The 27,028-nt window shown below is 42.9% G+C and overlaps 2 protein-coding genes and 1 long non-coding RNA gene across 12 annotated transcripts in view; 2 read left to right on the forward strand and 1 right to left on the reverse strand.

Annotated features, from left to right (window-relative positions):
- The window catches only part of Kif3b (kinesin family member 3B), a 42,208-nt gene extending 40,727 nt beyond the window's left edge, over positions 1-1,481 (forward strand). For all 5 annotated transcript variants that reach the window (XM_004840580.4, XM_087188852.1, XM_087188853.1 and 2 more), the window contains one exon: positions 63-1,481. In XM_004840580.4, the coding sequence (XP_004840637.1) occupies positions 63-162 (100 nt within the window). In that variant the 3' untranslated portion in view covers positions 163-1,481. The remainder of the gene's footprint in view (positions 1-62) is intronic.
- A 629-nt stretch (positions 1,482-2,110) lies between these two features.
- Positions 2,111-16,305, reverse strand: LOC101705727 (uncharacterized). 3 transcript variants are annotated; one of them, XR_002393427.2, is made up of 5 exons: positions 16,157-16,305; positions 13,126-14,627; positions 12,271-12,444; positions 11,259-11,346; positions 2,111-4,602 (listed from the first exon to the last, which is right to left on the reverse strand). It is a non-coding gene; the product is annotated as an uncharacterized LOC101705727 (long non-coding RNA). The 3 variants fall into 3 exon arrangements; XR_205055.3 differs by lacking the exon at positions 11,259-11,346; XR_002393426.2 differs by having other exon boundaries at positions 2,111-11,346.
- Positions 16,306-16,360: 55 nt separating this feature from the next.
- The window catches only part of Asxl1 (ASXL transcriptional regulator 1), a 61,218-nt gene continuing 50,550 nt past the window's right edge, over positions 16,361-27,028 (forward strand). For 2 of the 4 annotated variants that reach the window (XM_087188849.1, XM_004840577.4), the window contains exons 1-3: positions 16,361-16,625; positions 21,755-21,837; positions 24,031-24,139. In XM_087188849.1, coding sequence (XP_087044975.1) covers positions 16,569-16,625; positions 21,755-21,837; positions 24,031-24,139 — 249 coding nt within the window. In that variant the 5' untranslated portion in view covers positions 16,361-16,568. Of the gene's footprint in view, positions 16,626-17,475; positions 18,547-21,754; positions 21,838-24,030; positions 24,140-27,028 lie in introns of those variants that run through there. The other 2 variants (XM_087188850.1, XM_087188851.1) reach the window with 2 other exon arrangements.

A 27,028-nucleotide genomic window follows, 5' to 3' on the forward strand; every position in this document is an offset into this window, starting at 1 on the left:
CACCTTGAAATATGCATGGCACTTGGAAATGTATGATGTCCACATGTGCTTGACTTTTGCAGACCTAAAAGTGGCAGGAAGTCAGGATCCTCTTCCTCGTCCTCCTCAGGAACCCCTGCATCTCAGCTGTATCCACAGTCTCGGGGGCTGGTTCCCAAGTAAAGCTGGGGCTCTTCTCCCAGGGCATGAGCAGCAGTGTTGCCTTCTGAGAGAAGAAATGAGCACGAAGCTGCAGAGAGGATTCGAGCCCAGACTCAGAACTGTTCCCCTGAGGAGAAGCAATGGCCTCTGCAGATTAACCAACTTAATCTGGTCGAATGTGCTGGCCCTAATCTGGCACTCAGCTCCTCTGGGAAATGTCCTTTAAATAGCATCTCAGAAATGCATGGGTAAGGAAAAGTGCGATAGTCCAAGAGGACAGCAAGAGAATGACCATGACCTTGCTTCCCTTCTCCCTTGCCTTCTCTCCACCCCTCCCCTCTTTTCTCCCTTCTCCTTTTCTAGCCTGTTTTCACATTGGGCTCCCGTCTTGTCAAACAATGGGGCAGAGTCAGGGATCCCCTTAGCCAGACTGTGTCTTTGGAGCCTCAGGATAAAGTGACAGTGAGGTTGAAAAGTGAAAGCCCTAGAACTTGAAGAGGTGCCTGATCTTGTAGGGAGAAATGAGGAATCTCATTTGGATCCATGCCCAGGAGGACACAATCAGCAACCTTGCTTTTATGCTTCTCAGTAAGAAGTGGGTCTGCTTTTGGGATCTGCTGAATGAGAAACTCTTCCAATTTCTGCTCGTGAAAGATTCAATGTCAGAAGCAATAAAAATAACATTCCCTTTGCCTCCTTGGAGAGTTTAGGGAAATTGCTTCTTTCAGACCTCAAAACCAGACCATCCAGTCAACCTAAGTCTGAAAGCCAGTGCCATGTTCATCCACCATGTCACTTTACTGTTCTGGATTTGTCATCATCTTTCCCTATGCATGCATACTCTGAGCATCCTTGAGTAAGCCTGTCCTCTGTCTCCAGAGTGTGCTTTGTAGTGGGCCTGTTTTGTGGGAGAAGGGAGGCTGGCTCTGCCTTCTCTGATGACTAGAGTTGGGGGAAAGCAACATCTAGTGGCACTTTTGAATTCCCCATTTTGTTCCATACTGGCAGAAAGAGCAGAACAGTAGCTAGGCAGAGGCAGAGCTGGAAATATGAGACTCAGAGCAGTGGGAAGGGAATGCATACAGGTGGAAGCAAAGGAGTCCTGCTTGCCTTCAGGACTCATGGAATCCTAGAGCTGGGACTCCTGCCAGGTGGACTGTTACTCATTTCCCCCCAAGCTCATAAGTGTGTACGCACAATGTGTCTGTGCCCTATGGGTCCATGTGTGTCTGTAAGAAACGGAGACCATGAATTTGCCCAATTTTAGAAATATGCTAAAGTGCAGTTGTTGCCTTTTGTCCATTAAAGGCCTATTAAATGACTAGTCCAGGCTGGAAGCACTACTATGTGTGTGTCTGAGTCCACAAACCAAGCCTGAGGAGACGTTATGAGTTCCCAAGTCTGCCTGGTACACCATGCTGGCATGGTGTCTCAAGAAGATAGTGACTCAGGTGGGCCTTGAGTTATATTTTAACTTAACTGCTCAGTTCCCAGGGCACATTTCTGGATTAGAACCCATGGGGAAGAGGAGGTAACAAGTGCAATGTCTTAGCAGTCTGGAAAACAGAGATCTGGTGTTCACAGATCTCTTCTTGTTAGTAATCATTCTTTCTGAACCCAGGGCCCTATTCAGCAGTTCCCAGAGCATAATGGAGCCTTCTTTCTTCTTTTTGTGGGTTCAAACCCTGCTTCTTCCTTATTTACTAAGAACTTGCCTGTTTGAATAGGAACAAATGATGTAGCCTACGATGGTTATCTACTGGTGAATGTGTCTCTCACACTACATTCCTTTGAAGCTAGTCTGAATTCTGTAGGCTGAAAATAATCATGTAGCAAATCAGAGAATTGAAAACTGTGGATAACACTATACCTTAAAACTGATATCTTGAGGTGGCCATGTGAGCAAGGGTAGTTAAGTGACACAGAACTTTTCCAGGAAGGCAAAAGAGGAAAGCCAGGTTGACAAGGCTTAAATACTAAGACAAGCTTGTCTGGTACTCAGCTGTGTTTATTTGGTGGTCTGGGGACAGTCAGTAAAAGGACACTCACTTGGAGAGATGAATCTATCCCTTTCCAAGCAGTCTCTGGTGCTTTTCTTCTCTCAAAATGGATCCGAGAAATATTCAAAAGGAGCAGATGGTAAGATGTGTTGTTGCCACCAGAATGGTGCTGCTTGGGCTTCTGAATTGAGCCACATGTGTAGAGGACATAGCAAGCCCACTAAGGGCATCCATGCTAGAGTGTTCCAGGATGGTGGAGAGCCTTCATGCCAGCAGCTAGTAAAGTTTGAAAGCAAGTCTCTTGTGGGACCTCAGAAGACTATCTGGGAGAAGGAATTTGAGACTGTCTGCAACCTCATCAGACTCCCTTTTGTTCTGCTCAGTAGAATATATCTGGCTTCATATTTTTACAGTCACACATCTCCCAGACCCCTGGATTCAGAACCCAAGGCCACAAATCATAGGCATGAAGCACTTTCTTAAGACTCTGACTTAATGTTAAATGGTTTCCCATCTAATGCCTGCATGCTGCTTGACTTGCTCCACCCACACTTTCTCAACCAAGGGCACCAGAGTGTTCTACAGCTTAGGCATGGGCTACTCTCTGCTTTTTCTGTCTGACTCTTGTAAGTCCTGACTCACTGAATGTAGATTCGTTGCCAAGTTTCCGAGAAGTGTCGACTCCCTTGTAACACAGGGTGCCAGTTCTGCCTCACAGTCCCATTTGAAGTCCGAGTATATTGTGAATGCTCCTTGGACCATCCAAACACCATCAGTAGATGAAATCCAGGCTTTTAATGTACCGTAAAGCCATGCTGAAAATGCTCAGAGGGAACTAGATACAAATAGTGGGCCTGGCAGTTGTCTATCATGTGAGGCTTTGTCTTTTACTATTTGGAAATCAGGCAACTTTCTCCCTGCCCTTGTCTCTTGAATGAAATACTTTTGAGGTTATTTATGAAAGGGGTGGTCCCAGCTGGGCAGAAGGCAGTGGGGTTTATGGCTCCTTGGAGTTACTATTGATCTTGACCTTCTCTTTGGCTACTTGTAGACAAAGAATCTGCCAATACTTGGGGCTCTAAGTTTTACGATTGATATTTATTTGTATCATCTCTTTGTCTAGGAATGTAAAAGTGATTCTAAACTAAGATGTGTAATAAAATCAATCAGATTTATTGTACCTACAAAAAGGTGTCCTCGTAAATGGCTGACACTTTTGAAAATAACTAATGCCTGTAGCTGAGACACTATTTTCTTTAAACTTTTTTTGGCCCCTTATTTAAACATTTTAATTTTGTTGTTGTTAAAGGTTGGGCTGGGGATTTAGCTTAGTGGTTTCGCCGCCTGCTGTGCAAGTGCAAGGACCCGAGTTCGATCCCCAGTACCAAAAAAACAAACAAACAGAAAAACAAAAAAGAAAGGTAGAAGGGGAAAATACTGAATTACAATACTGGCATTTAAAATACATAGCAACAAAGAAGAGAGACATAAAATGAAGAGAGACAGGGCTAGGGGTATGGCTTGGTGATAGAACACTTGTCTAGAATGTATGAGGCCCTGAGTTTGATCCCCAACACCTCAAAAAAAGAATGTGGGTGGGGGAAGACCTTAACAAGTGCTTCTCACATTTTTCTTTTTCTTTTCTTTTCTTTTTTTTTGGGGGGGGTACTGGGGATCAAACTCAAGGGCCTTGCTCTTGTGAGGCAGGTGCTGTGCCACTGAGCTACATCCCTAGCCCAAAGGTTTCTTAATTGTGTTTTTCATAAGATGCCCTCAAACTATGTGTTATGTCTCTTTACCTTCCCCTCTTCTTTCCTTAAAGAGTTAAAACAAAAACTAAACAAAAAACCCTCATAGCTTGGCATAGTGTAAGTCACTTTTGTTGGAAAATAAGCAGGAGTTCAAAGAATGTATTGTTGAGGCAGAATCCTGGGTTGGGATGGGGGCTGATTCACCAGGATGGCAAATGCGCACCTTGGAAATTGCTGCCCACTTATCTCTTGGATTTTTTTTTTAATTGAGAAACTACTAAATCTTGGAAACTGTATTTTGAACTTCAAACTTATTATTTAATCTTGGGGCTGATTTTGGCAGGCCCTCAGATGAGAGCCACCATCTGATTGAAGTTCACCTGAGAATCTGGTCTCCAAGGACCATGTGGTGGTCACATCTGCCAACTGGATTGACAGTGGCATTTGTCATAACATAACTGTAGCACTTGTAGCTGTCCGCATTTCATCCTCGGTTGGTTTCTATCTCTAGTGTTGTGGTTAACAGCTCCCCAGGTGCTTCAGTTAGGCGAGCCAACTGGAGTCTTGCTGTGGGGGTAGAAAGTGGGCCCAGGCGGGGCTGCTCATAGCATCTCTGGTGATCGTGCAGCCAAGACACTTGAATGTCTTGTGTTCGCCAGGGGTCTTGGTCTGCGTTGGACACGTGGAGAGGCGTGAAATGTAATGTGGCCCTTGTGAGGAGAGGGGAGGCAGAAACAGAGACAGTGACTAGGAGCCTCAGTACCCATAAGGCTTGCTTCTCTCACACGGGTCCCACAGCCTTTCCATTTGGTTCCTGGGTCATGCCAAATTCTTTCCTGGCCAGCACCATCTTACATGCTCTGTCTGATGCCTGATATACTTTCCTCTCCACTTTCTGCTTGGCTCACTCTTATCGGTCAGCTTAATGTCACCTCCTCAGAGAAGCCTTCCCAGCCTCTGTTCTGGTCTCCCCACATACACACTGTATGATCTCTCGTCAAACTTGTTTCCTTCTGGGCTGGGGATTTAGCTCAGTGGCACCGTGTCTGCCTTGCAAACACAAGGTCCTGAGTTCTATCCCTGGTACCAGAAAACCCCCAAAACAAAACAAAACAAAAAACTTGTTTCCTTCTTAGCCTTTTTCCCAATTTACAGTTATGAATTTCTTTGTTAAATTCCCTAAGGGCATTGTCTTCTCTAAACCTGGTGTTTAGAAGAATTAGATGATGGGGCGGTGGATGTAGCTCAGAGGTAGAGCACTTGCCCAGCATGTGTGAGGTTCTAGGTTTGATTTCCAAGCAGTGCAAATAATAAAAAAATAAATGCGAGGTGTGGTGTTGCTTGCCTGTAATCCCAACACTCAGGAGGCTGAGGCAAGAGGATTGCCTCCAAGTTCAAGGCCAGCCTGGAATACATAGCAAGACCCTGTCTCAAAACAATAACAACAAAAAAAGAAAGAAGCAAAGAAGAACTGAATGGTTGGATAGATGCTGAGACCTACAGCTCAGAACCAAGGGACTATCAAAGGAAGGAGTGATGTGCCAGAAGAGATGGAGGAAAGCTTTGCAGAGGAGGCATCAGAGTGAGCCGGTCTCACCCACTTGGGCAGAAGGGAAGTGCATGCCAGACAAAGGGAACAATCTGAATGAGAGGAGAGCATGGGAGTGTTTATGGTGCCTGGGGAACCAGCAAGGCTGGGGTGATGAAGCAGAGAATGAAAGGCAGTGCAGGGAAGTGTCCTGTCCGGTAGATGGGGGAGAGCCCTCCAGGGCTTGTGGGGGGCTTGAAGCACAGCCCATTTACCCTCCAGCTTTCCTCCTATGCCTGTCTCAGCCTGCCTTCCTGCTGATTTCCCTTTGAGATAACAGAAAGCAATTTCACTAAGTGTGTGCTTCAAGTTTGCCTTCTGTTCACAGGTTTTCTGAGCTTACTGGCGAATCTACTGTGCCAGGAGCTTTCTCAGCACAGCTTAGTACCCAAGAAATTCTAAGGAGCTCTTCAGCTTGACTCCAAGGGCTCAATGTCCTGCAAATGGGGCCTAGATACTTTTAGGGCAGTAGGAGACATTTAGGAGCAGAGAAATTAAACTTATGCCATTGGGTTTGAAGTTCATCTTCCTTGTGCAGGCAAACAAAAAATTTCTCCATGTTCATGACCTACAGCTGTGGTCCCTACCCTTCCCAAGCCTCAGTAAAGAATTAATCACTATTTACAAAGAAGAAAATTCAAGAGGAGCAGAGGCACTGATATGGCACAAAGGGGGGTCCCTGATTTTGGAAAAGGCATGTTAAACACAGTGATCACCCTCTGCTAGATTTTCCCAGGGGAGAAGAGCCAGAGTTTGGCTTCAGATTAATTTATTCTTCCCCCCAACCCCAGTACTAGGGATTAAACCCAGAGGCACTGTACTACTGAGCTACATTCTATTCTTTTATTTTATTTTATTTTTGAGACAGGGTTTCACTAAGTTGCCCAGGCTGGTCTCAAATGTGAGATACCCTTGCCTCAGCCTCCCATGCAGCTAGGATTACAGGTGTGCACCACATCAAAGCCCTTGTCCCAAGGGATCTCACATTTGGTGGTGGAGCCTTGGGGTTAATAAAATTCTCTGTACCGTGGCAGGGGGTCGGAAGTACTCTGAAGAGAAACAAGTTAGGCCTGAAGTTAGAGAGTTCCATCTAGGGGAGTGGCCAGGTGAGGCTGGGAGGTCAAGGAAGGCATCTCTAGGGCAGAACCCCAGTGAATGAGAGCAAGCTAGGCAGAGTGCAAAGGCTTGAGGCAGGAGTGTGAGGGGGCTGCAGGGGGCTGGAGTGGCAAGTGGGCAGGGGCAGATCTGAGCTGTCAGAGAATTGTATTTTTAGGTTGCTGAAGGCTTTTGAGCAGAAGAGGGACACAGTCTGACAGGAGTGCTTTACAAGGGTCCCTGTGGCTGTTCTGTGGTGACAGACCATGGAGAGCAAGGTGGGAGCAAGAACAGGTGACTTGGACCCGGCTGTAAAGGAGAGAAGTGAGAACATGCCTTTGTTTGTTCGTAATTGGATGTGAGAGTTGAGAGAAAAAGGAGAGACAACAGCAGTTTCAAAGCTTTTGATGTGAAGCTTACTGAAATTCCACTTCTGCCACTCCTTCCATATAGCCTCCTATTGTACAAATCAAAACAGGGCTGGGCTATATAGTTCAGTGACAGAGCCAGGAGCACAAAGCCCTGGGCTCCATCCCCAGCATTACAAGACAAAAACAAAAGCAAACCCCACACAGCTTTATGAAGATACAATTCACTTGGGCCAGGGATTTAGCTCAGTGGTTCTGCTGCCTGCCTTGCAAGCGCAAGGACCAGAGTTTGATCCCTGGTACCAAAAAAAAAAAAAAAGGTACAATTCACTTGCTGAAATACAATTCACCCATATAAAGTGTACAGTTCAGTGTTTTATAGTATATTCATTGTTGTGCAGCCATCACCACCATCAACTTTAAAACATTTTCATCATCTCCCGAAGCAGCTATACATTAGCAGCCACCAGCCACTCCCCATTTCCTCTCCAGCCCACAGCCCTAGGCAGCCACTAATCTATTTTCTATATCTCTTGTCTACTTTTGGCCCTCTCAGGGTCTCAGAACCCATTTCCCCATCTGTAACTTCACAGGTGATTGTGAGTTGTTTTTTTTCCCCAGGTACTAAGGATTGAACTCAGGACCTTGTGCTCTTGAGGCAGGTGCAGCGCTACTGAGCTAAATCCCCGCCCCATGACCGTGAGGTTTTACAAGATAACGTGAATGGAGAACACAAGGGGATGTCTGAAAGAGCCAGCCCTCTCCCTGCCCTGACTCTTCACTCACCATTCAAAAACAGAACAGGCTACCCTGTGTGTTAGTAAGGTGGCGTGGACAGTGATGAAGAGCCTGGGTGCTGGACCCAGACTACTGGCTTGTAAATTTTAAGCTCAACCATTCACTAACTTTGCAATTTTGGCAATGTTGTTTAACCTCCCTGGGGCCTCAGATTCCTTAACTATCAAAAATGGATCACAGCAAGTGCTCCTAGGTTGTCCTGAGATAAAATATGAAGCACTGGGAACAATGCCTACTATGTAACAAGTGCTCATTGAGTGAATGCTAGTGTGGAATTAGGAGAGAGAGAGAGAGGAGAGAGGAGAGAGGAGAGAGGAGAGGGAGAGGGAGAGAGGGACAGAAAGTAAATAATATTTACAGTAATTACAGTAAGTAAAAACAACGTAGAGGCTTGGGATATAGCTCAGTGCTAGATAGTATTTACTTTGTTAGCATGTATGAGGCATTGGGTGAAATCCCTAGCAGCATCAAAAAGCAAAAAGCAAAAAGACAAAAGAAAGCATATGTGTAAAGCAGTTCCTGGCTGTGGCGTCCATTGCAGCAGTTAGGATTATGTGAGAAAGGCACTGTGTTAAGTTGGACCACATAGCAGAGATAGGACTCAAGTTGATTGCCAGCCTGTTGCTCTCTCTCAGGTCTTACCTCATTTCCTCTCCAAGGCAGTTTCTGATTGCCTCGATAAAATCCTTTTTTTTTTTTTTTTTGGTACTGGGGATTGAACTCAGGACCTTGTGCTTGTGAGGCAGGCGGCGGCACCACTGAGCTAAGTCCCCGGCTGCCTGGTTGAAATCTTTGACTCTTGTATAACAGTTTTCCTCTCTCTCCCTTCAGCCATTATTTAAGGAGGATGCTGCTTGTGTCAGGAGTTGGCTTTCCTGAGGGGAGGGGCTGCTGAGTTGCACAACTTTGGGAAAGGTGTGGTCTGGAGAGTATGGAGGGCCCCAGGGCATTCTGTTAACCCTGCCTCCAGGCTCCTGAGAGGTAAGCCACCCTTGGAGGTACCTGAGCTAGGTGAAAAAGTTGGCAGATCTATACAACATTCTCCTTTAAATACTGAACGATAAAAGTAAACATTCGCATTATGGTTAAATGCATAATCTGTGTTTAAAGACTGCAGTCAAACTAAAGAGAGCCAGACATGATGACAGAGTGGTGGATGCCAGCTACTTAGAAGGCTGAGATAGGAGAACTCTGTATATGCTAGGCAGGTACTCTACCACCCAGCTACATCTCCAGACCTTAAGAAAGGTGTCACTAAGTTGCCTAGGTGGCCCTCTTAACACATGATCCTCCTGGTTCGGCCTCCAGAGAAGCTAGGATTACAGCTATGCACAACCTCACCTAGCTCACTTGATAGCTTTTATTTCTTTAAACTTTCATATCATGTTAAGACTTTCAGTTCCAGGATTGTAAGACTATTTTTTCATCTAGGTGGAATTTATTTAATGAATGGTGTTCCAGCTTCATTTTCTCCCAATGGTTGATCTATGATTAGTCCCCTTCTTCTTATTGACTTCCACTTTTGCTCTACCAATTTGAAATATCACCTTTATCATGCACTAGAATTCCTTATGCAGCTGGCTCTTTATCTGTAATGTTTGGTTTAACGTCTGTCTGTTCTTTATCAAAAATACAGTTTTAGTTGTTGTGGCTACCTAGTTTGTTTTAGTATCTGGTAGAACAAACCCAAGCTCATTAATCTTCATACTTTTCTTGGCAATAGAGACGAATGCTTAAATTCACGGACTTTGGGGTCAGATAGTCTGAGCTTAATCCCAGATTGACCATTTACTAGCTGTGGGTCCTTAAGCAAGTTAGTTTTTCTCTTGGTTCCTCATCTGTATAATGTTACTAATAGTATTTCCTCCACAGTGTTTTTGTAAAGATGAGATGATGCATAGCAAATTCTCAGATGTGGCCTGGCACATGGTAAACTGTCAGTAAATTTTAGTTTGTTTGTAATGATAAAGATGCGCCTATTTTTCCAATTGAATTTTAGGAAAATTTTGGCAATGAAATATACTGAGATTTTCATCTTTAGAAGACATTTACCTGGGAGGGAAATTTGGGGATAATTAATATCCACATTATAGGGTCTTTCCAATCTAAGGGAAGCTCCCATCTTCATTGGTCTAAGGTCTTATGCTCCTTGGTAGAGTTTTGTGGTTTTGTTTGTATAAGACGCATATATTTTAACTGTAGTTCCAGAACGTATATTTTCATTGCTTGTAAATGGGATCCTTTATTCCTCATCAAATGGATTACTGGTACATTAAGAAAGTTACTAATTCTTGTGTTTATTTTATACTGTAATTGTTAGGTTGGGAAATAATTTCTCCCCTAGCTTGTGTCAGCCTTTGAGATAAGCTCCTTCTCTCCAACAGGACTGCAGGTTTTTTTTTTCTTGCTATCACCTGCCATCTATCCATGGATTCAGGGATTGTCTTAACTGGGTACTAAGTTCCCAGGGCTTGCATCTGAGGAGGTTATCAGTGGCAATGGAAGATGTCCCATGCTGTTACTGCTGTTTTCTGAGATAGAGGAGGCTCTCCACTAAGACAGAGGACAAGGCAGAGACTAAGCCAGCAACCTTTGACCTCAACAGGCTAACAGTCAACCTTGAGGCAGGCACTGAAATCATCATCAATGTTAAGACTGAACTGTACTCATAATTTTTTTTTTTTGTATCAGGGATTGAACTTAGGACCTTGCACTTGTGAGGCAGATGTGGCACCACTAAGCTAAATCCCTGGTTCTTTTTGTTTTTTGAGACAGGGTCTTATTGTGTAGCTCAGGTTGGCCTTGAATTTCTATGTAACAGACTGGCCTCAAACTCACAGCGATCTGCCTGCCTCAGCCTCCCAAGTGCTGGAATTACAGGTGTATGCCATAATACCCGGCTCCTCATTATATTTTGAATGGGAGTGTGGACATCAGCAGAAACCTTGCTAAAGGAATGCCATTGCAGGAGACATCATGGATCTCTGCAATCCCATCTTGCATTTCTCTCCCCCACTGCAGACCAGCTTTAGCACTGAGTCCCACCTGCATGATTCCATTCAGCATACGTTGATGACACCTGCTCTTTGTCAGGGCCCACTGAACTGGGGAAAAGCCAGTAGCTGAGCTCAAGTCAGAGCTGTTGACTTCTGGTTGTTGTAAAAGGTACTTAAGACTCCTTGGCTTGGGATTGAGCCAGCCCACGTTTCTGGTTTGGTCTTCTCCTGCCCCACTGGACTGCAGGCCACACACCAACTGAACACACTTGCACTTTCACACTCACACATTTTAAATTTCTCCCATTATACTCACTGTCGCTTTTACCTGGCATTCCCTGGCCACTACTCTTTCCTTGGGGGTTTTAAAGCCCAGCTAAGCATCACCTCCTCCTGAAGTCTGCTCTCTCAGCATGTTGCTGCTTCTTTGTCCAAAAGAACTTAACATAGGTCTTAATCATGTGTACACTTACTAGTTTCCATCTCTATAATCCCATTAGACCAGAGACCCTGTCACTGACCTTGTTTTCTTGTCTTTGGTGAAACCTAACACACATGGTTTTTAGGACCCATTACAATTAAAACAGGCCAGGGCCAAAGAAGTGCAACCTGTAAGATTAAAAAGATGGAATGCAGATGAGGGATGAAGGGGTAAGGATTACTTAACTGACTCTAGGGCCCCACTGAGGCAGAACAGTAAGATGGCAAAGTGTGTGGTACTGGAATAGTTGGGGTGGTTTGATTTGAGTCCCGGCTCTGATATATACGAGGTGTGATAGAAAAATCTGGTGTTAAAATTAAGAGGTATCAGGCCGGGGATTTAGCTTAGTGGTTCCAGCGCCTGCCTCGCAAGCACAAGGTCCCGAGTTCGATCCCTGGTACCCAAAAAAAAGAAAAAAAAATTGGAATGGTTCCTTAGTGAGGCCATGAAATCTCCTCCTAAAAACTTTAGCAAACTGGGCCAAGGATTTAGCTCAGTAGTGCCACTGCCTGCCTCACAAGTGGAAGGTCCGGAGTTTGATCCCTGGTACCAAAAATAAATAAATAAATAAAACTTTAGCAAATCAAGCAGGGAGCTTTCATTTTTTCCACAATTTTGGTAAAAGCTAGCTCAGGTCATTGAGGCCATTCTAAGGGGTTCTACAAATCTTTTTTGAACAGAATGAAAGGAAGAATTTATTATTAAAGATGTTCTCCCATTGTTGACCTACATTGCTTTGGAAAATTTATTTTTCCATCATAAAGTAGTACACTGGGCCGGGGATTTGCTCAGTGGTTTCGCCGCCTGCTGTGCAACCGCAAAGACCCGAGTTCAATCCCCGGTATCAAAGAAAAAAACAAAACATAAAGTAGTACACTTACTCTAGATTTGGAAAATAGGTGTAAAGAAAAAAATATTACTTATACCTGCCATCTTAAGTTAAATGTTTTGTAGTTGAAATGAAAAATAATTTTCAATTAAAAATATTTTGTAGGAAAAAACCCGACAAAAATCACCCAGCGCCTTACAAATCAGAAATAACTATTACTAACCTTTTGGTAACTTTTTTTTGGAGACGGGGTCTTGACATATAGCTCGTGCTGGCCTTGAACTTGCAATCTTCCTGCCTTAGCTGCTTAGTCCCCAAGTGCTGGGATTATAGGCATGCTCTACCATGCCTGGCTATTTTTTTGTAATTTAAACCCCATTTCCAGCCATGTGGAGGTCTGAAAAACACCAGATTTTAAATGATGGTAAATAGTAGATGAGCTGTGAGTTAGGACCACCCATCATCTGGCCAGTTTCTGTGACTTAACAAGAGCATCGAGACCATGAAGTATCTATTCTGCTCATCTTTAGAATTTGCATCAATCTGTTTAGTGAAATTATGTCTTAGTCTTGCCCACTTCTGTCCAAGTAGGTTGCAAATACTGTTTAGGGCTCACTCAATGGAAAATTATTCCTCACAGATTTCCTGCAGTGAAGTATTTAAGATAGCATCATTCATTCAACAGTTTGGGTACCTATCATGTGCCAATGATTGTGGTCGATTTGGGGATAGGATGATGAACCCAAGTACATGCTCACACAAGCACAGTTATAAACCAAACATCATAAAAACAAATGAAATGTGGAAGGGACCAGGAATTTACACATTTACTAATCATCTGCTTTGCCAGAAGTGGGGCAAATATGATCTCATTATTTTATTTTTATTTTTTAAAGCGATAGGTCTCATATTTTCCAGGCTGGTCTTGAACTCCCAGGTTCAGGGGACCTTCCTGCTTTAGCTTTCTAAATATCTAGGACCATAGATGTACACCACCATGCTCAGCTCATCTTTTGCATTCGCTATGTACCCTGTTGTCCAAATGATGGCAGTGACTCAGCGAGATTTCATAACTTACCTGGGATCACACAGGTGCAAAAGGACTACAAAGAAGTTCAAACCCGGGCTTGCTGGAGTCCAGATCCAGAGGCAATAAATACATCATCTCATTGTGAGGTTCGGGGGTGTACGTGTCTTGGGAATTCCTGGGTGTCTACTAGTTTTGTTCTTTGCTCATAAGTCTGAAAAGAGAGACTCATCCCTTGCCCTAGGTCAGGTTGAATGTCAGTCCTGTTTATCTTACATTGCCCACGACACTTGTGCCGACTTCCAAAGACAATTTATAGTAAAAATTACTATAATGAAAAAGAAAAAAAAATCACCAAAAAATATATAGGTTTGTATTTTGGTGCTTCTAGCAAGAAAATAAACTCAGGAGCTTTGTTAATGTAAAAAAAAAAAAAAATCACAACTACTTTAGGTTTAATGACTAAAGCCAACTTTCCAACAAATATCTTGTACAGTCCTCTGAATATATTCTCTTTTCATGCTTGATTTGATATTGTAATTAGTTCCTGTTTGATTCTGCAAAGGCAAATATATTCACACCTTGATATATTCACACCTGGATTCCTCTATGGCCTGACCCAACTTTGAGATCCAGGCAGTGTTTGCTGAAATAAATGAAAGTGTTTTCACAGTGCCTATATTAGCTATCTTTGCTGCTGTAAAAAGTTACCACAGATTTAGTAGCATAAAACAACATTCATTTATATCTTGTATTTCTTATGGGCCAGAAACCCAGAGGCAGCATGGCTCAACTGGTTCTCTGCTTCAAGACTAAGGCTAGGATCAAGGTGTCTATATTCTTTCTAGAGACTCTGCTTCCAAACTCAACTGGGCTGTCAGAATTCAGTTCCATGAAGTTATAGGACTGAGATCCCTGTTTTCTTGCTGGCTGTTGGTAGGGATTTTTCTCTGATTTTAGGAGCTGTTTATATCCCTGACTTAGGGCCACTTTCAAAGCTAGTAACGGTGAATACAGTCCCTCTCAAACTTTGATTCTAATTCTACTTTATCTCTCCAAAATGTCTTTGCCTTCCTCTTCTGCTTTTAAATGCCCATGTGATTACACTGGGCTCACCTAGAAAATCTAGGGTAAGTCTCCCTATTTTAAGGTTCCATCTGTAAAATTCCTTTTGCCATTAAATGTAACATGTTCACAAGCTCTAGGGAAGTGATGGTCAACCTTTTAGAGCTTTCAAAGATATAAACAGCTTGCTGTAGCATGCATTCCGTAAGTTTGCCACCACTACTCTAGGGACACTAAAGCTTGGACAATCTGAGGTGAGCAGGGAAGACAGTATTCTGCTTACCACAGTGCGTGTACTAAACATATACATTACAGTGAATCTTCTCTAGTTACTCTTTACAGGTGATGGTGGTGGTGGTATGAAGCTACTCAAAAAGACATTTGAAATAAGCTAGATGCCATGTCAAAGGTTAATGTGTGAGCTGTAGATTGGAAAAAAAGTACAGAAACCAAGTCAATTTTGGGGGGAAGGATTGTTCCTCTTCTTCCTGTTGGGGTGAAATTAGAGAAGAAATTTTAAAATGTGCCTTATTTCACCTTCTGCAATCTGTACATTCTGTAGGACTTTGTTTCCTGGATGTGACAGTCTTGTGTGAACAGTACTAGAAGCAGGATCACTGAACCCTTTTGTGTTAGGGGTTGGGCTGCAAGATAATGCTTTTTTAGTTCCGGTTCTCTCCTGATTGTTAAATCAGGGAATGCAGGCTCTGTTTTCTTATCCATGGAAACCTTTCCAGTGTGGCCACTGATCCTGCTTTTATAGTTTTGGAGAGCTGGCTATCAGTTCAGCTCAGGACTGATTCTAGAAATGTTTCTGGACATTGGTTCAACAAATACACATAGCAAAGCTTTGATGTGGTGTGTACTTCAAATCTCATTTAATGTTCTGTAACCAACGCTCGGAGAGACTACTTAAATACATTGTCCATTGTTAGCTGGTAACAGCTACCACTTATTAAACATGTGCTCTATACCAGGGACCAAATTATATGAATCTAATAATGTTAAGGTCCTCCTTCACAGACTTTCGCTCTACCAAACATTTTATTGTTAATTTTTAATCCTAATAATTCTGTGAGACATTAGCCCAATATAGATCAAAAAACAGGCTCAGGGAGGTTGAGTGGAGAGCCAAGGAGTGAACCAGCCAGGATTCCGGTCTAGCTTCATTTGACTCTAAGCCTGAGCTCTCTCCAGGATACTGCCTCTAAACATATAGTAAGGTATCCATGTGTCAATATGACCCCAAGTTCTTTACCTGCTATCCTATCACCAAGTTCATCAATTGGTAAGAAAGCTGTACGCTGCAAGTGCAGCCTCTATAAATATCACAGCGACATGAAAGCATAGGAGGAAATGGGGAACCGTCTAGATCCGTCAAACGTGGAAAAACCGTTTTACTGGTATGAGTGTCTTTTTGTTTCATTATTATATGACAGTGAGTCATTTAGATGCAGACCAAAAGGGAAAGTCCTGCCTCTCGCCACCTACAAGAATTGTAGGTGAGAACCGCTTAGGTGGGCAGAGGCACAAATTGGGAACTGGGAGTCGACCAACAATTCCCAATTCCCATCCTCACCAGAACAGCGGTCCAAAGACAAGCAGCTTAGAAAGAGTTAAGCGCGGCGGTAGAAGAGCAGCCACCGCCCCTTCCCAGCAAAGCCTCCCATAATCCCGCGGGGCTCAGCCAGTTCCCGCACCTCGCGAGACTCCGCCCAGTCCCTTCCCCGAACGTCTGCCCACCCCTTTTCTTACCAAGCTCTGAGCGAAGCGGAGAGTGGGAGGGGGGAGGGGGGAGAGCGGAAAAGATGGCCGCATAGTGAGCCGGGAAGTGTGGTCCAAACGCTTCACTCAGCCATATCCTTCCGGAGCGGAGGAGGCCAGAGAGGCAGCCGGGACTACGATTCCCAGTCATCCTTTCGGTTTGTTTTTGTTCAAAAAAAAAAAAAAAACCCCACACTCCCCCTCCTCACTCTTCACACACACTCACACACACCCACGACAGACACGCACGCACCCAAGCGCCGGAGGGAAAGCCGCGTCTCGCCGTTCCGCCCTGCCGCCGGTCCTGTCTCAGTCCCTCAGCAGAGCGGGAAAGCGGAGGCCGGAGCCGTGACCCCTGACCCCGTGGTTATGCGGGGCCGCCGCATTCCTTAGCGATCGCGGGGCTGCTGCTGCCGCCGCCGCCGCCGTGGGCGACTGACGCAGCGCGGGCGCGTGGATCCACTGCCCCTCCCCCACCGCCGCCCTCGCGCCGGGTCTCGCACCAGCTGGTCCCGCGCGCCCGCCCCTTCTCCGACCGCACCCGAGTCCTCGTGTGCGCCGCCGCCACGCGCCCCCCGTTGCCGCCGCCGCCCCAGCCCCGCGCCGCCGCCGCCCCAGCCCGTTCCGCCCGGAGGTCCCGCGTGGAGCCGCCGCCGCGGAGGAGAATGAAGGACAAACAGAAGAGGAAGAAGGAACGCACGTGGGCCGAGGCCGCGCGCCTGGTGAGGGTGGCCGCGTAGGGGGCCTCCGTGGGGGGGTTGGGGGGGTGGGCGCGTCGCGCCCCCGCGCCCGGAGGGGGAGGGGCGAGGCCCGGCCCACAGCAGGAGGGGGCGGGGCCGCCCTTGCTCTCGGAACGGAACCACCCCCCAAGGCGTCGGGTGGGGAGCGGTCCCCGCCAGAATGGGAAGTGGCGCCTTTTTCTTCGACCCCCCCCCCTCGAATTCCTGCGGAGCGGCGAGCCGGCGGCCGACTCCTCCCCCTCTGCGCTGCGGGGCCCCAGCCTCCCCTCCCCCACCTTGGGCAGCGGCTGGGGGTCTGGGGAAGCTCAGCTTATTCACCTCGAGGAGTTGGGTTTCCGGGAAGGGTCGGAAGCGCCCCCTTCCGTTCTTGGTGGCCAACTGGGTGTTGCTCTGGACCCCGAGGGTGGGAAAGGGCCCCTAGTTTCAAGGACGCGAGAGGTAGTGTTTTCCTAATCTAAACCAGGTGTGCGATGGTCAGCTAATACTTGTTCTCAGCTTGAACCCTGAGTAGTGGTTCTCAAACTTTTGTGCCCTGGGGGCAGACACCTGGGGAGGTTGTTAAAAATGTTGTCCCAGGGCTCTATTTAGCACCTACTGGAGGTCCGAGATTCTGGGAGAGATAGTCTAAGAAACAGTATTTTAACCACCTTCCTAGGTGGCTGTAATGCAGGTGGCCCAGGGACTACAACAGAAACACTGTGACTAGAGTGTGCAGCTTCATAGGCTAGACTTGGAGGTAGGCGCTGAGAACTGAATACACTTTGCAAAGAACGTTTGTTGGACAAAGACAAAGTGTCTCTGTTTGGAGGTACTGTTCACTGAGGGTTTAACGAAAGTGAGAGTAATTTGAGTGCCTGAGGTGCCTGATGAGGGATGTTGTGAATTTTCTATTCTCAAAGCGTCAGAGGACTCAAGTGAAATTAGTTTCCTTTTGGATTTACACTGCAAATCCAAGACATTTTGAGAAATGTTCGTATAAAATGTTGCTGATGACACTTTCCTTTTGGATTTACACTGCAAATCCAAGACATTTTGAGAAATGTTCGTATAAAATGTTGCTGATGACACTAGTAACAGTTTTTTTGTTTGGGGGTGTTTTTTTGTTGGTTTTTTTTTGGTACGGGGGGATCAATCTCGGGACCTTACGCTTGCTTGGCAGGCGCCGGAACCACTGAGCTAAATTCCCGTTTCTAACAGATTTTACTTCTCTCAGCAACGTTGTCTCAACTGTAACAGAGCATGATTCTGGTGTAGATAGCATACATGTCTGTTGACACCTTGTAGTTCATATGTAATTGCTATAATTCACTTTTACTGTTGAATGAAACTCAGCTTTGTAATTTTTTCTCTTACGGGGAAGTGAGTTTTCTCCCTCAAAGTGGTGTGCAAAAGAAATAAATGTGGGATGTTGATAGAAATCTAGAGTACACCTATTTCTTTTTTTGGCATCTGTGAAACTCAGTTACTGATTGACAAAAACTGAAGTTGTTTGAGATGAAGGAGAATTTTCACTGTTGTTCCTGGTAATCTTCCTTGGACATTTATTGCACTGGAAACAAGTAGTAATTGTATGGTGAAGTTTTGTCCTTCAGTTTATTTTTTTGATTTGCCATGTGAAATTTGAAGATTTTTCAAGCCTCCAAATATTTTTTTTTCCTAATTCGGTCAAGATTGGAAGCTTTGACTGGTTTCAAGATGTTGGAAATTTCAGGATTTCTTCAAGATTGCCTCACTTGGAAATAAGCTTTGGTCTGAAGGAGAGAGTCTGAAGAGAGTCAGAAGGACACACTCTCTCCTTTCAGATCCTTGAACGTTCATTGAAATTCTCCTTTGAGTTCCTGTGTGCAGGTGTTTATGACTGGGCACTCAAAAGAAATTTGCTTGCTACAGTTGTACTTTATAGGTAGGTGAAAGTAACCTTTAAATCTCCTGTTATGTCCTGAGACAGAGTTCTGCAGTCTACTTGTCTCAAAGTTCTGTTAGCTCTTACTAGTTTAAATACTAGGAATTCGGGGTCTGCTCTTCTTTTAAGCCTCTTTAAGTTCCTAACTTTGCTGTAATCCGAACTTAAGTGTCTAGGTTGCTATTTCTGTTTTATTATTGCCTCACCTTCAAGCCAGATTGTCCAAATGAGTTCTCTTCTTTTGTGTTTCTTTATTTAGAAAAATGTGAATAGTAGTTACTTTATGGGTGCAGTTATATATTTGAAAGACTTGTGGGAATGTGGTGTATAAAGGTTCCATTATTTTTCTTCTTTTTGATGGTGGTGGGGATCACACCCAGGGCCTTTCAAATGCTAGGCAAGCACTCCACTGTTCTACCTCTCTGGCCCTAATTTTTCATATCTTTTAGGTGGTTTTTTTGTTTTTGTCTTGTCTGACCCTTTGGATGGTGCTGATAAGTGAGGGAACATCTTAAAAGAGTCTTTCCAGCTGGGCTGTAGTGGTGTACACTTGTAATCCCACCACTCTGGGAAGCTGAGGCAGACGTATCAAGATTCAAGTTTGGCCCAGAATACATAGCAAGACCCTGTCTTAAAGTACCCTCCCCATCCCCCCCAAAAATCCCCCCTTTTTTTTTTTGCCCGGCAGGCGCAGTGCTGCTGAGCCTACCCTGTGCTGTTTTTGTTTTTGTTTTTGTTTTTTTTGGTACCAGGGATCGAACTCAGGTCCTTCTGCTTTCAAGGCAGGTGGCAGAACCACTGAGCTAAATCCCCGGCCCTGTTTTTGTTTTTCAAGATGCTGTCTCACTAAGTGCTGTAGAGCTTATGAAAGTTTACACTGGACAGAGAGAGGTTACACTGACTAGGAGGAGTTGAAATGGTAGAGCAGTTAATTAGACTATCTGAACACTGTTACTATACTCTTTGGGCAGGTAAATTTAAAGTGCCTGCAATGGCAGTTATACACACTTGCTAGGTGGGAGTTTCAGATTGCTCCCAACTTTTCTTTGGTGACTGCTTGGTACTGGAATTCTTACAAACTGTCTTGGCAGAGGAAGGGGCTTTTGGAGAAGTTCAGTAGAGTATATATTTCAGGGGATTGGTTTTTTTAGATGTTAATGATGTTGAGAAATAGGTAATCTTCTTTCAAATGTCTTATAGTACAGAATTGTCTTTTCTGGACATAAGTAGGCTTTAGGTAGGTAGTTTGAGGAGTATAAATCCTCTTGCTTGTTAGGAACAATTTGGGAGGAATAGCCAAGGAAATTTCTCCTTAAATTGAGTGTACTAGCCTTAAGTGAATTCTCCCTGGCTTTGAGAAACTTCATTGCATGCTTTATCTTTCACTTTGATTCATGACTGACCATTCTTACATCAAACATTTTTTTCTTTGAAGTAGAAGAGATACTTTTTTCTTTCTTGTACAGTCTAAAAAGGATCAGAATAAAACACTGCTCAATTGTTCTTATACCAAAAGCTGGAGGCATACACAGTTTTAATAAAAGTGAATACTTTGTATCTTTTGACGTAACTTCCCTTTAGAGATTTTATTTCCTCTTAAGAGTCTCGGGCTCTTCTTGACTGCCCTTTGACTAACTGGTAGCCACATTTTCAATCATGCTTCTTAAATTATTCTATGAAAATTTGCTAGTCAGCTCACAATTAGTATCAAAGGAATGATATCTTGTGGTAGTGAACATTAGTACCTTGTACTAGGGTTTATTGTAGGCTCAGCTCAAGTCAACACTGTCTATTGTGGCACTTACTTTCTTGGAATACAAAGATAAGGTTTGCCCCTGGGGAGATTTTGGCCTTCTGGGGATAGGGAAGGATCCATAATTGCAGGCACAGTAAGTGTCTCATAGATGTATAAATGGTAAGCCAATGTCCTTGTTTCTGACCACTGTCCAGGCATAATTATGATTAGTTTCTCCTCTCTCAAATATCTTGGTTTGGAAGATAATCATGTGTACTGTGGGACAGACAGTGGGGGCACTGATAAAGAGACATTTAACTCTCAGTAACAGAGATCAAGGAGGGCTGGGGATTTAGCTCAGTGGTCCTGTCACCTGCCTCAAAAGTGCAAGGTCCTGAGTTCGATCTCTGGCGCCAAAAAAAACAAAAACCAGAGATCAAGGAATCCTTCCTCTGGAGGAAGATGCTTTTTTTTTTTTTCCTTCAAACTTTCACTTCCTTTAGTGCTGAAACCTTACAGTCTTGCATTGAGTACCTTCAACAGTAGTCCTGTTAGACTTGCTTTTTACATTTTACTGGTAACAGAGCATACTTGTTTGTTACCATTGCTATATAACAGCAAGATGTTAGCTTGGAGTTGCCTCAGCAGCTGCAACACGTAGGAAAAGTACAGACAGTGACAGACTTTTTCCTGAATTAGAAGAGTAACATTTCTAAAACTTCTCCTTTTTTTTTGGTACCAGGGATTGAACTTGGGACCTTGAACTTGTGAGGCAGGCGGCAGAACCACTGAGCTAAATCCCCGGCCCTAAAACAACTTCTTAAAAGGAGACACTTGCAGTTGCTCACTAAGTTGGAGTGACGCAGTTATAGATGATGCTTACATAAAGTGGACATTGTATTTCTCATTTCACTTAACACTAGTCACACAGAATCATAGGATCATGTTGCCAAATGGCAGAATGTACTGTGGCAGTTAAAACAAGAATTTCACAACACAGTGGCAAAAGAGTACTACTGAAAAAATACAAGTATTAGTCAGACTTCCTTGGGAAAGAAAATCTGAATGAATTTCTGTCTTATAACTTACTGTGCAGCAGTATATATTCTGTAGTTTAACAGTATCAACAGTATCAAATTCAGTAGTCACCAAAGTTGTAAATTCTTGCATACCATATAACATGTATATTAAGATATGTGTCCTTAGAATTGAGAATGGAGTATTTCTTGAAGTTATTTTCAGTATATGGTGTAGGTGTCAATTTGCTTTCTGAAGTAATTTTTTCTTTTCTTGCTCTGGTGAGGATTGAACCCAGGGCTTCATGCATTCTAGGCCGGTGTTCTGAAGTAACTTTAACTGGAAAAACTAAACTGTCACTAGCAGTACTTTATAACAAAACTGTAGCCTGTGGTATAGATTGATGGATATAAATGGAAAATGCACATTGAAATCAGGATATTTATGTTTCTTCAGGTATTAGAAAACTACTCAGATGCTCCAATGACACCAAAACAGATTCTACAGGTCATAGAGACAGAAGGACTAAAGGAAATGAGGTTTGTATTGCTCCTGTTGCTTATCATGAGAGTTTCATAGGACATGGATTTTTTAGTTAGTGATCTGAGTGAGTCCACCTGTTTGTGTATATTTTGTGTATTTGGGGTTGGTCTTGAGCTATCCATGATCCTTGTGTGTCCTCTGAGTGGAGAGTGGGAGTGGGCAAACATCCATTTCTTTTTATAGATCTTGACCTAGAGCTTCTATTTTGTGTAAGGAGTCAGGACATATTTTCTCTTGTAGTCTGTTTTGCAAGTTTCAGTAATAAAGAAGGGGCAGGCCCAGGTAGACCCTATTTATTGTGTCTAAATTACCCTTCTCTCTGTGCCATACTGTCTGTGATCTTATAGAATCCAAGAAGGGTGATCTCATCTGTGTAAAACCTTTTGACTGATCCCCTTTTCCCACTGATACTGGCCATTCATGATGTGAATTTGCTGTTTTGGGGTGGTCTTTATTTTCTTATGATGTAGTTTTCCCAGGTAAGCAATAAGTTAGAAACAGAAGGAATTGTTGGCATGAAATCCAGTGACCCTAACCCTTTTTCTCCTCAATCTTACCTCAGCATTTTTTAAAAAAAATTTAAATGAAGAAGGAAGCAAGCACAGCACGACCTTCTTGGGACTCATAGTAAACAGCAAATGTTTTTGCTGGTCAAGTGATAGCTGCTTGAATTGACCTTTTTAGGGTCCAAAGATCCCCATTGCCAGTTGTCAGATCAAATATTCTTGAGTTGATGTTTTGTAGAGAGGATTAGGATTGCCTGGATCATAGTTATTCAGCTTGTATACCTATGCACTATGAAGTATTATAACTGTACTTTATTTTTGTTTTTATGGGCTATTTCCCATCATGCTGCTGTCTGCACTGCTGCTGGACCACTATTCCTTAGAAGGTAAATTAGTCCCTTTGGGACAGATGGAATCGAGAACCTCATCTTGTTTCTGCTTCTTGCTCTTGTAGGGATTATGAAGCAGTCATGGTGGCCATGATGAGTGAGCAGCTCTATCAATTTAAGACAGAGGGATAGTGTATAGGAGTCATAGAAGGACTGTGCCAGCATGCTGTTCCTCCTTATAGCAGAGATGCTAGCATACCTACTTGATGCTCCAGATTCTGCACCAGGGTTCTTCTAGAGATTGGTTCTTGGTGAATTTTTTTTTTTTAAAGCATCTAGTGTATTCTAAAGCAGAATAATAGGGTTTTTAAAGTGATTTTTTTTTAATACTCAGAATTTATTTTGAACACTGTAAATTAGGACCTCTAGCTTTGAAAAATACTAAGAGGCTTTGCTTAAGACATTTGTTTCTGTATTTTTAACATGTTGGGGAATAGGGGAAGAATAGAGAAGATATACAGGTAAATCCTAGCACTAATATGCTAATGGCCAACTTAGTTAATATTAATGGGCATTTATCTATATTTTTGACAGCTTTTCTATTTTAAGACTCAGCCTCTCATTAAATTGTCATTATTTTGTGACATGCTGTTGTGTCAGGGTCTATGAAACAAGTTAATATACCATCATTTTAGTTTTAATGTTGAAGCATTACTGGGTGTTAATCTATTTGACTGACTTTTCTTTTTGCATTCAAATTTAAATGATTGTTCCTGGATAGATGTAGAATAAAACACAGCCACCTTTCTTCCCAACAGAGAAAAAGCAAATGAAGTTGTTTCTTATTAGAAAATATTTAACTGAACAAATAAAGATGTGTTTGTTTTATTGGGATGTTTGTCATTGATTCTATGGTCTTTGTGTTGATAATGTTATATGGCAGTTTCTGAGTGTGATAAATAGGTTGACACATTGTTTGGGTTTTTGGGGGTGTTTTTTTAGATGTTTTTAATAGTAAAATTTTGCTAAAATGTAAGCTTTTAAATTTTATTAAAATATAACTTGAAAAAAGTATGTGGTTTTTCTAAATTTCTTGGGAATTTGGTTAGCAAGTGTTAGGTGTAGATTTCAGGTATCACATCACGTATCTTGCTCCAGATGTCTTAGTATGATTTATGTGACTTTGAATTGGTTACTCATTTACTACTTTCAAAGTAGAATTGTTGTCCTGGGATTTTTTTTCTTCAAAATTTCTTGTTCCATTTCTTGATTTAAAAAAGAGTGGGAAAGATTAAGTCTTTGGTAAGTGGTATATGGATTTGTATGACCCTCATCCAACCTTTGTGTTTTATAGTGGGACATCCCCTCTTGCGTGCCTCAATGCCATGCTACATTCCAATTCAAGAGGAGGAGAAGGGCTGTTTTATAAATTACCTGGTCGAATCAGCCTTTTTACACTCAAGGTAAGTAACTCTGTTTTAGTGCATTGGTTTTCAAGCTTTTACTATTCATACAAGTGACCTGGTAGGAGCCGGGTATGGTGGTGTACACCTGTGATGCCAGCACTTGGGAGGCTGAGGCCGAGGATCGCCAAGAGTTTGAGGCCAACCTGGGGCTACATAGTGAGTTCAAGGCCAGCCTGAATTACATAGCAAGACTCTGTCTCAAAAAGCCACCTTGGTAGGTCCGAATGGTGCCCATGAATTTGTTTTTCTAATAAGCAGTTGAGTGGCACTGATGTTGGTCCTCGATGATGCTCTAGTGAATAGAGTACTAAGAATTATGAAGTCCTATCAGCTACTGTTTCTGTGTGCAGCATTGCTTATGTATATCTTTGTAGATTATATTCAGGTGAAAAGCTTGTGTGGGAATGATTACAAATGTGCCTAAATTAAGGTTTTGTTTGTAATTTTGTGAGGAATAAATTACTGGGCAGCTATAGTAATACCTACTATGTGGAAAATACAGTGGCACCTTGGTTCACTAACTTAATTTATGATTTTGGGGAAGATGACCACATTTGTGTTTGTGTGGGGAAGATGGCTGTGGTTGTGTTTGACACCTGATGTGGAGTTTGTGAATGGAAAAAAATTATTGTTGAACTCTTTTTTAAAATTTTTTTGGTATTGAGGATTGAACTCAGGACCTTGCGCTTGTAAGGCAGGCAGCGAGACCACTGAGCTAAATCCCTGGCCCAGTTGAATGCTTTTTGATGACCAAATTGTTTTTGAACAGAAGCATTTATGAACCCAGGTATTACTGTAGCTGAAATATGAACAACAGTATTAAGTGTCACTAATTACAGAGGAAAAGGAAGAGTTTATAATAAAGCTTGAATAGGACTGAAGTGAACAAACTTATTTTTTTAACCATTTCTGATATGTATGGTTATCATTTGGATCATAGAAAATATTTTGGGTTTTTCGTGGCTATACTGTTTGTATCATAACTACTTACTTACCTCTGCCCTTATATCAGGAAAGTAGACCATACATAAACAAATGGATGAAACTATGTGCCAGTATGACAACAAGTATTTATTTTATTTACCGGTATCTGTTTTATTTACAAACGTAGGTGATGGGTTATATTTGACTTGGGACTTAGTTTGCTGACCCTTGATTTTTTTTTTTTGTACTGGGGATTGAACTCGGGACCTTGTCCTTGTGAGGCAGGCAGCAGCACCACTGAGCTAAATCCTTGGCCCTCACCCTTGATTTTGACTTAAGATGACTTGCTGACTGTAGAGAAACTGAAAATTTGATGCTAATCCTTATGTTCCTCTGTATTTGTAAATCGCAGTAGTCATTATATAAACTTTTCCTTTCAGTTTTGTTTTCTTGATAGACTGTTAATTCAAAATCAAGTAAATACTTGAATAAATGCCAGCTATATAACCTGTAGTCATAAAAATTGGTTCATATATTTGTTGGTATGTTGAGATGGGTTTTTGTGGGCTGGGGATTTAGCTCAGTGGTTCCAGCGCCTGCCTCAAAAGCGCAAGGTCCCGAGTTTGATCCCTGGTACCAAAAAAAAAAAAAAGAGATGGGTTTTTGTTATGTTGCCCAGGCTGGTCTCAAGCTCCTGAGCTCAGGGACTCCTCCCACCTTAGCCTCCTGAGTAGCTGGGACTATAGATGCATGCCTTTCTTATAATCCAGTTTGGAGGGAGATGATCCCCTGAGTTCAAAGCCCAACTTTATAACCTGGGGTGGACTTAACCCCTCTTTATGTATATTGAGTTTTGGTCCTTAACAAATGGTAGGTTTTATGGTATTACTGGATTCTTCGTTGTTAATTGCATATTAATGGCATTTAGTTATTATATATTATGTAATTAAATGTAATTATAGTTACATGTATTATAGACATTACAAATATGGCTAAGGACATTTTCTTTTGGGGGGAGGCAGTACGGGGCGCTGTACCATTTGTACTGAGCTATATAAATCTCCAGACCCTTTTTTTTGGTACCTGGGATTGAACTCGGGACCTTGTGCTCTCGAGGCAGGCAGCGGCACCACTGAGCTAAATCCCTGGCCCTCCAGACCATTTTTTGAGACAGGGTTCTGCTAAATTGCCTAGGCTGGGCTTGATCTTGGAATCCTCTTGCTTCAGCCTTCCACAATATTTCTAATTTTATTTTATTTATTTATTTATTGGTACCGGAAGTGGAACTTGAGTCCTTGCACTTGCGAGGCAGGCGGCGAAACCACTGAGCTAAATCCCCAGCCCTGCAATATTTCTAATTTTAAGAGGGAGGAGAATTACTGTGGGTTTGTTTTTGTTTCTGTTTTTTTTGGGGGGGGTTCCTAAGGGGTGTTGAACCCTGGATCTCTCCTATGCTAAGTACCCAGTCTACATTCTACACTAAGCTACAACCGTCCACCTTGAGCATTACTTTTTTCTATGAGTACCTCGAGTGTAGGAATTGAATTTTTTGTTTTGTTTTATTTTTTGGCAGTATTGGGAATTGAATGTTGGGGCACTTTACTCTGAGCTGCATCCTCAGCCCTTTTTAAACATTTTAAAATATTTTTGAGACAAGCTCTTGCTAAGTTTCCCAGGTGGAACTCAAACTTGGAGTCCTGCTTTAGCCACTCCCTATGTGCTGGGATTACAGATGTACCCCATTGTGCCCAGCTGGAACTCAGTTTTATTTGTCTTTGAAACTTGGCTCTGGACAGAATTCTTGGCATAGTCCATTCTTAATAAATGTTTGAACTGAATTACATTTTTCCATTGTAATACATCTTTCAGTAAACACCATTATATGAACCTGCTGTAAGCCTAAGGGTGTTCTGTTAGTCTGCAGTCCATGTCTGAGGTGCATTGATTAAAGATGAGCTCAGC

The sequence above is a fragment of the Heterocephalus glaber genome, unplaced genomic scaffold (genome assembly GCF_053883595.1).
Source record: "Heterocephalus glaber isolate CG9 unplaced genomic scaffold, H.glaber_assembly_v1.0 deba00001532, whole genome shotgun sequence".
Lineage (NCBI taxonomy): Eukaryota > Metazoa > Chordata > Mammalia > Rodentia > Bathyergidae > Heterocephalus > Heterocephalus glaber.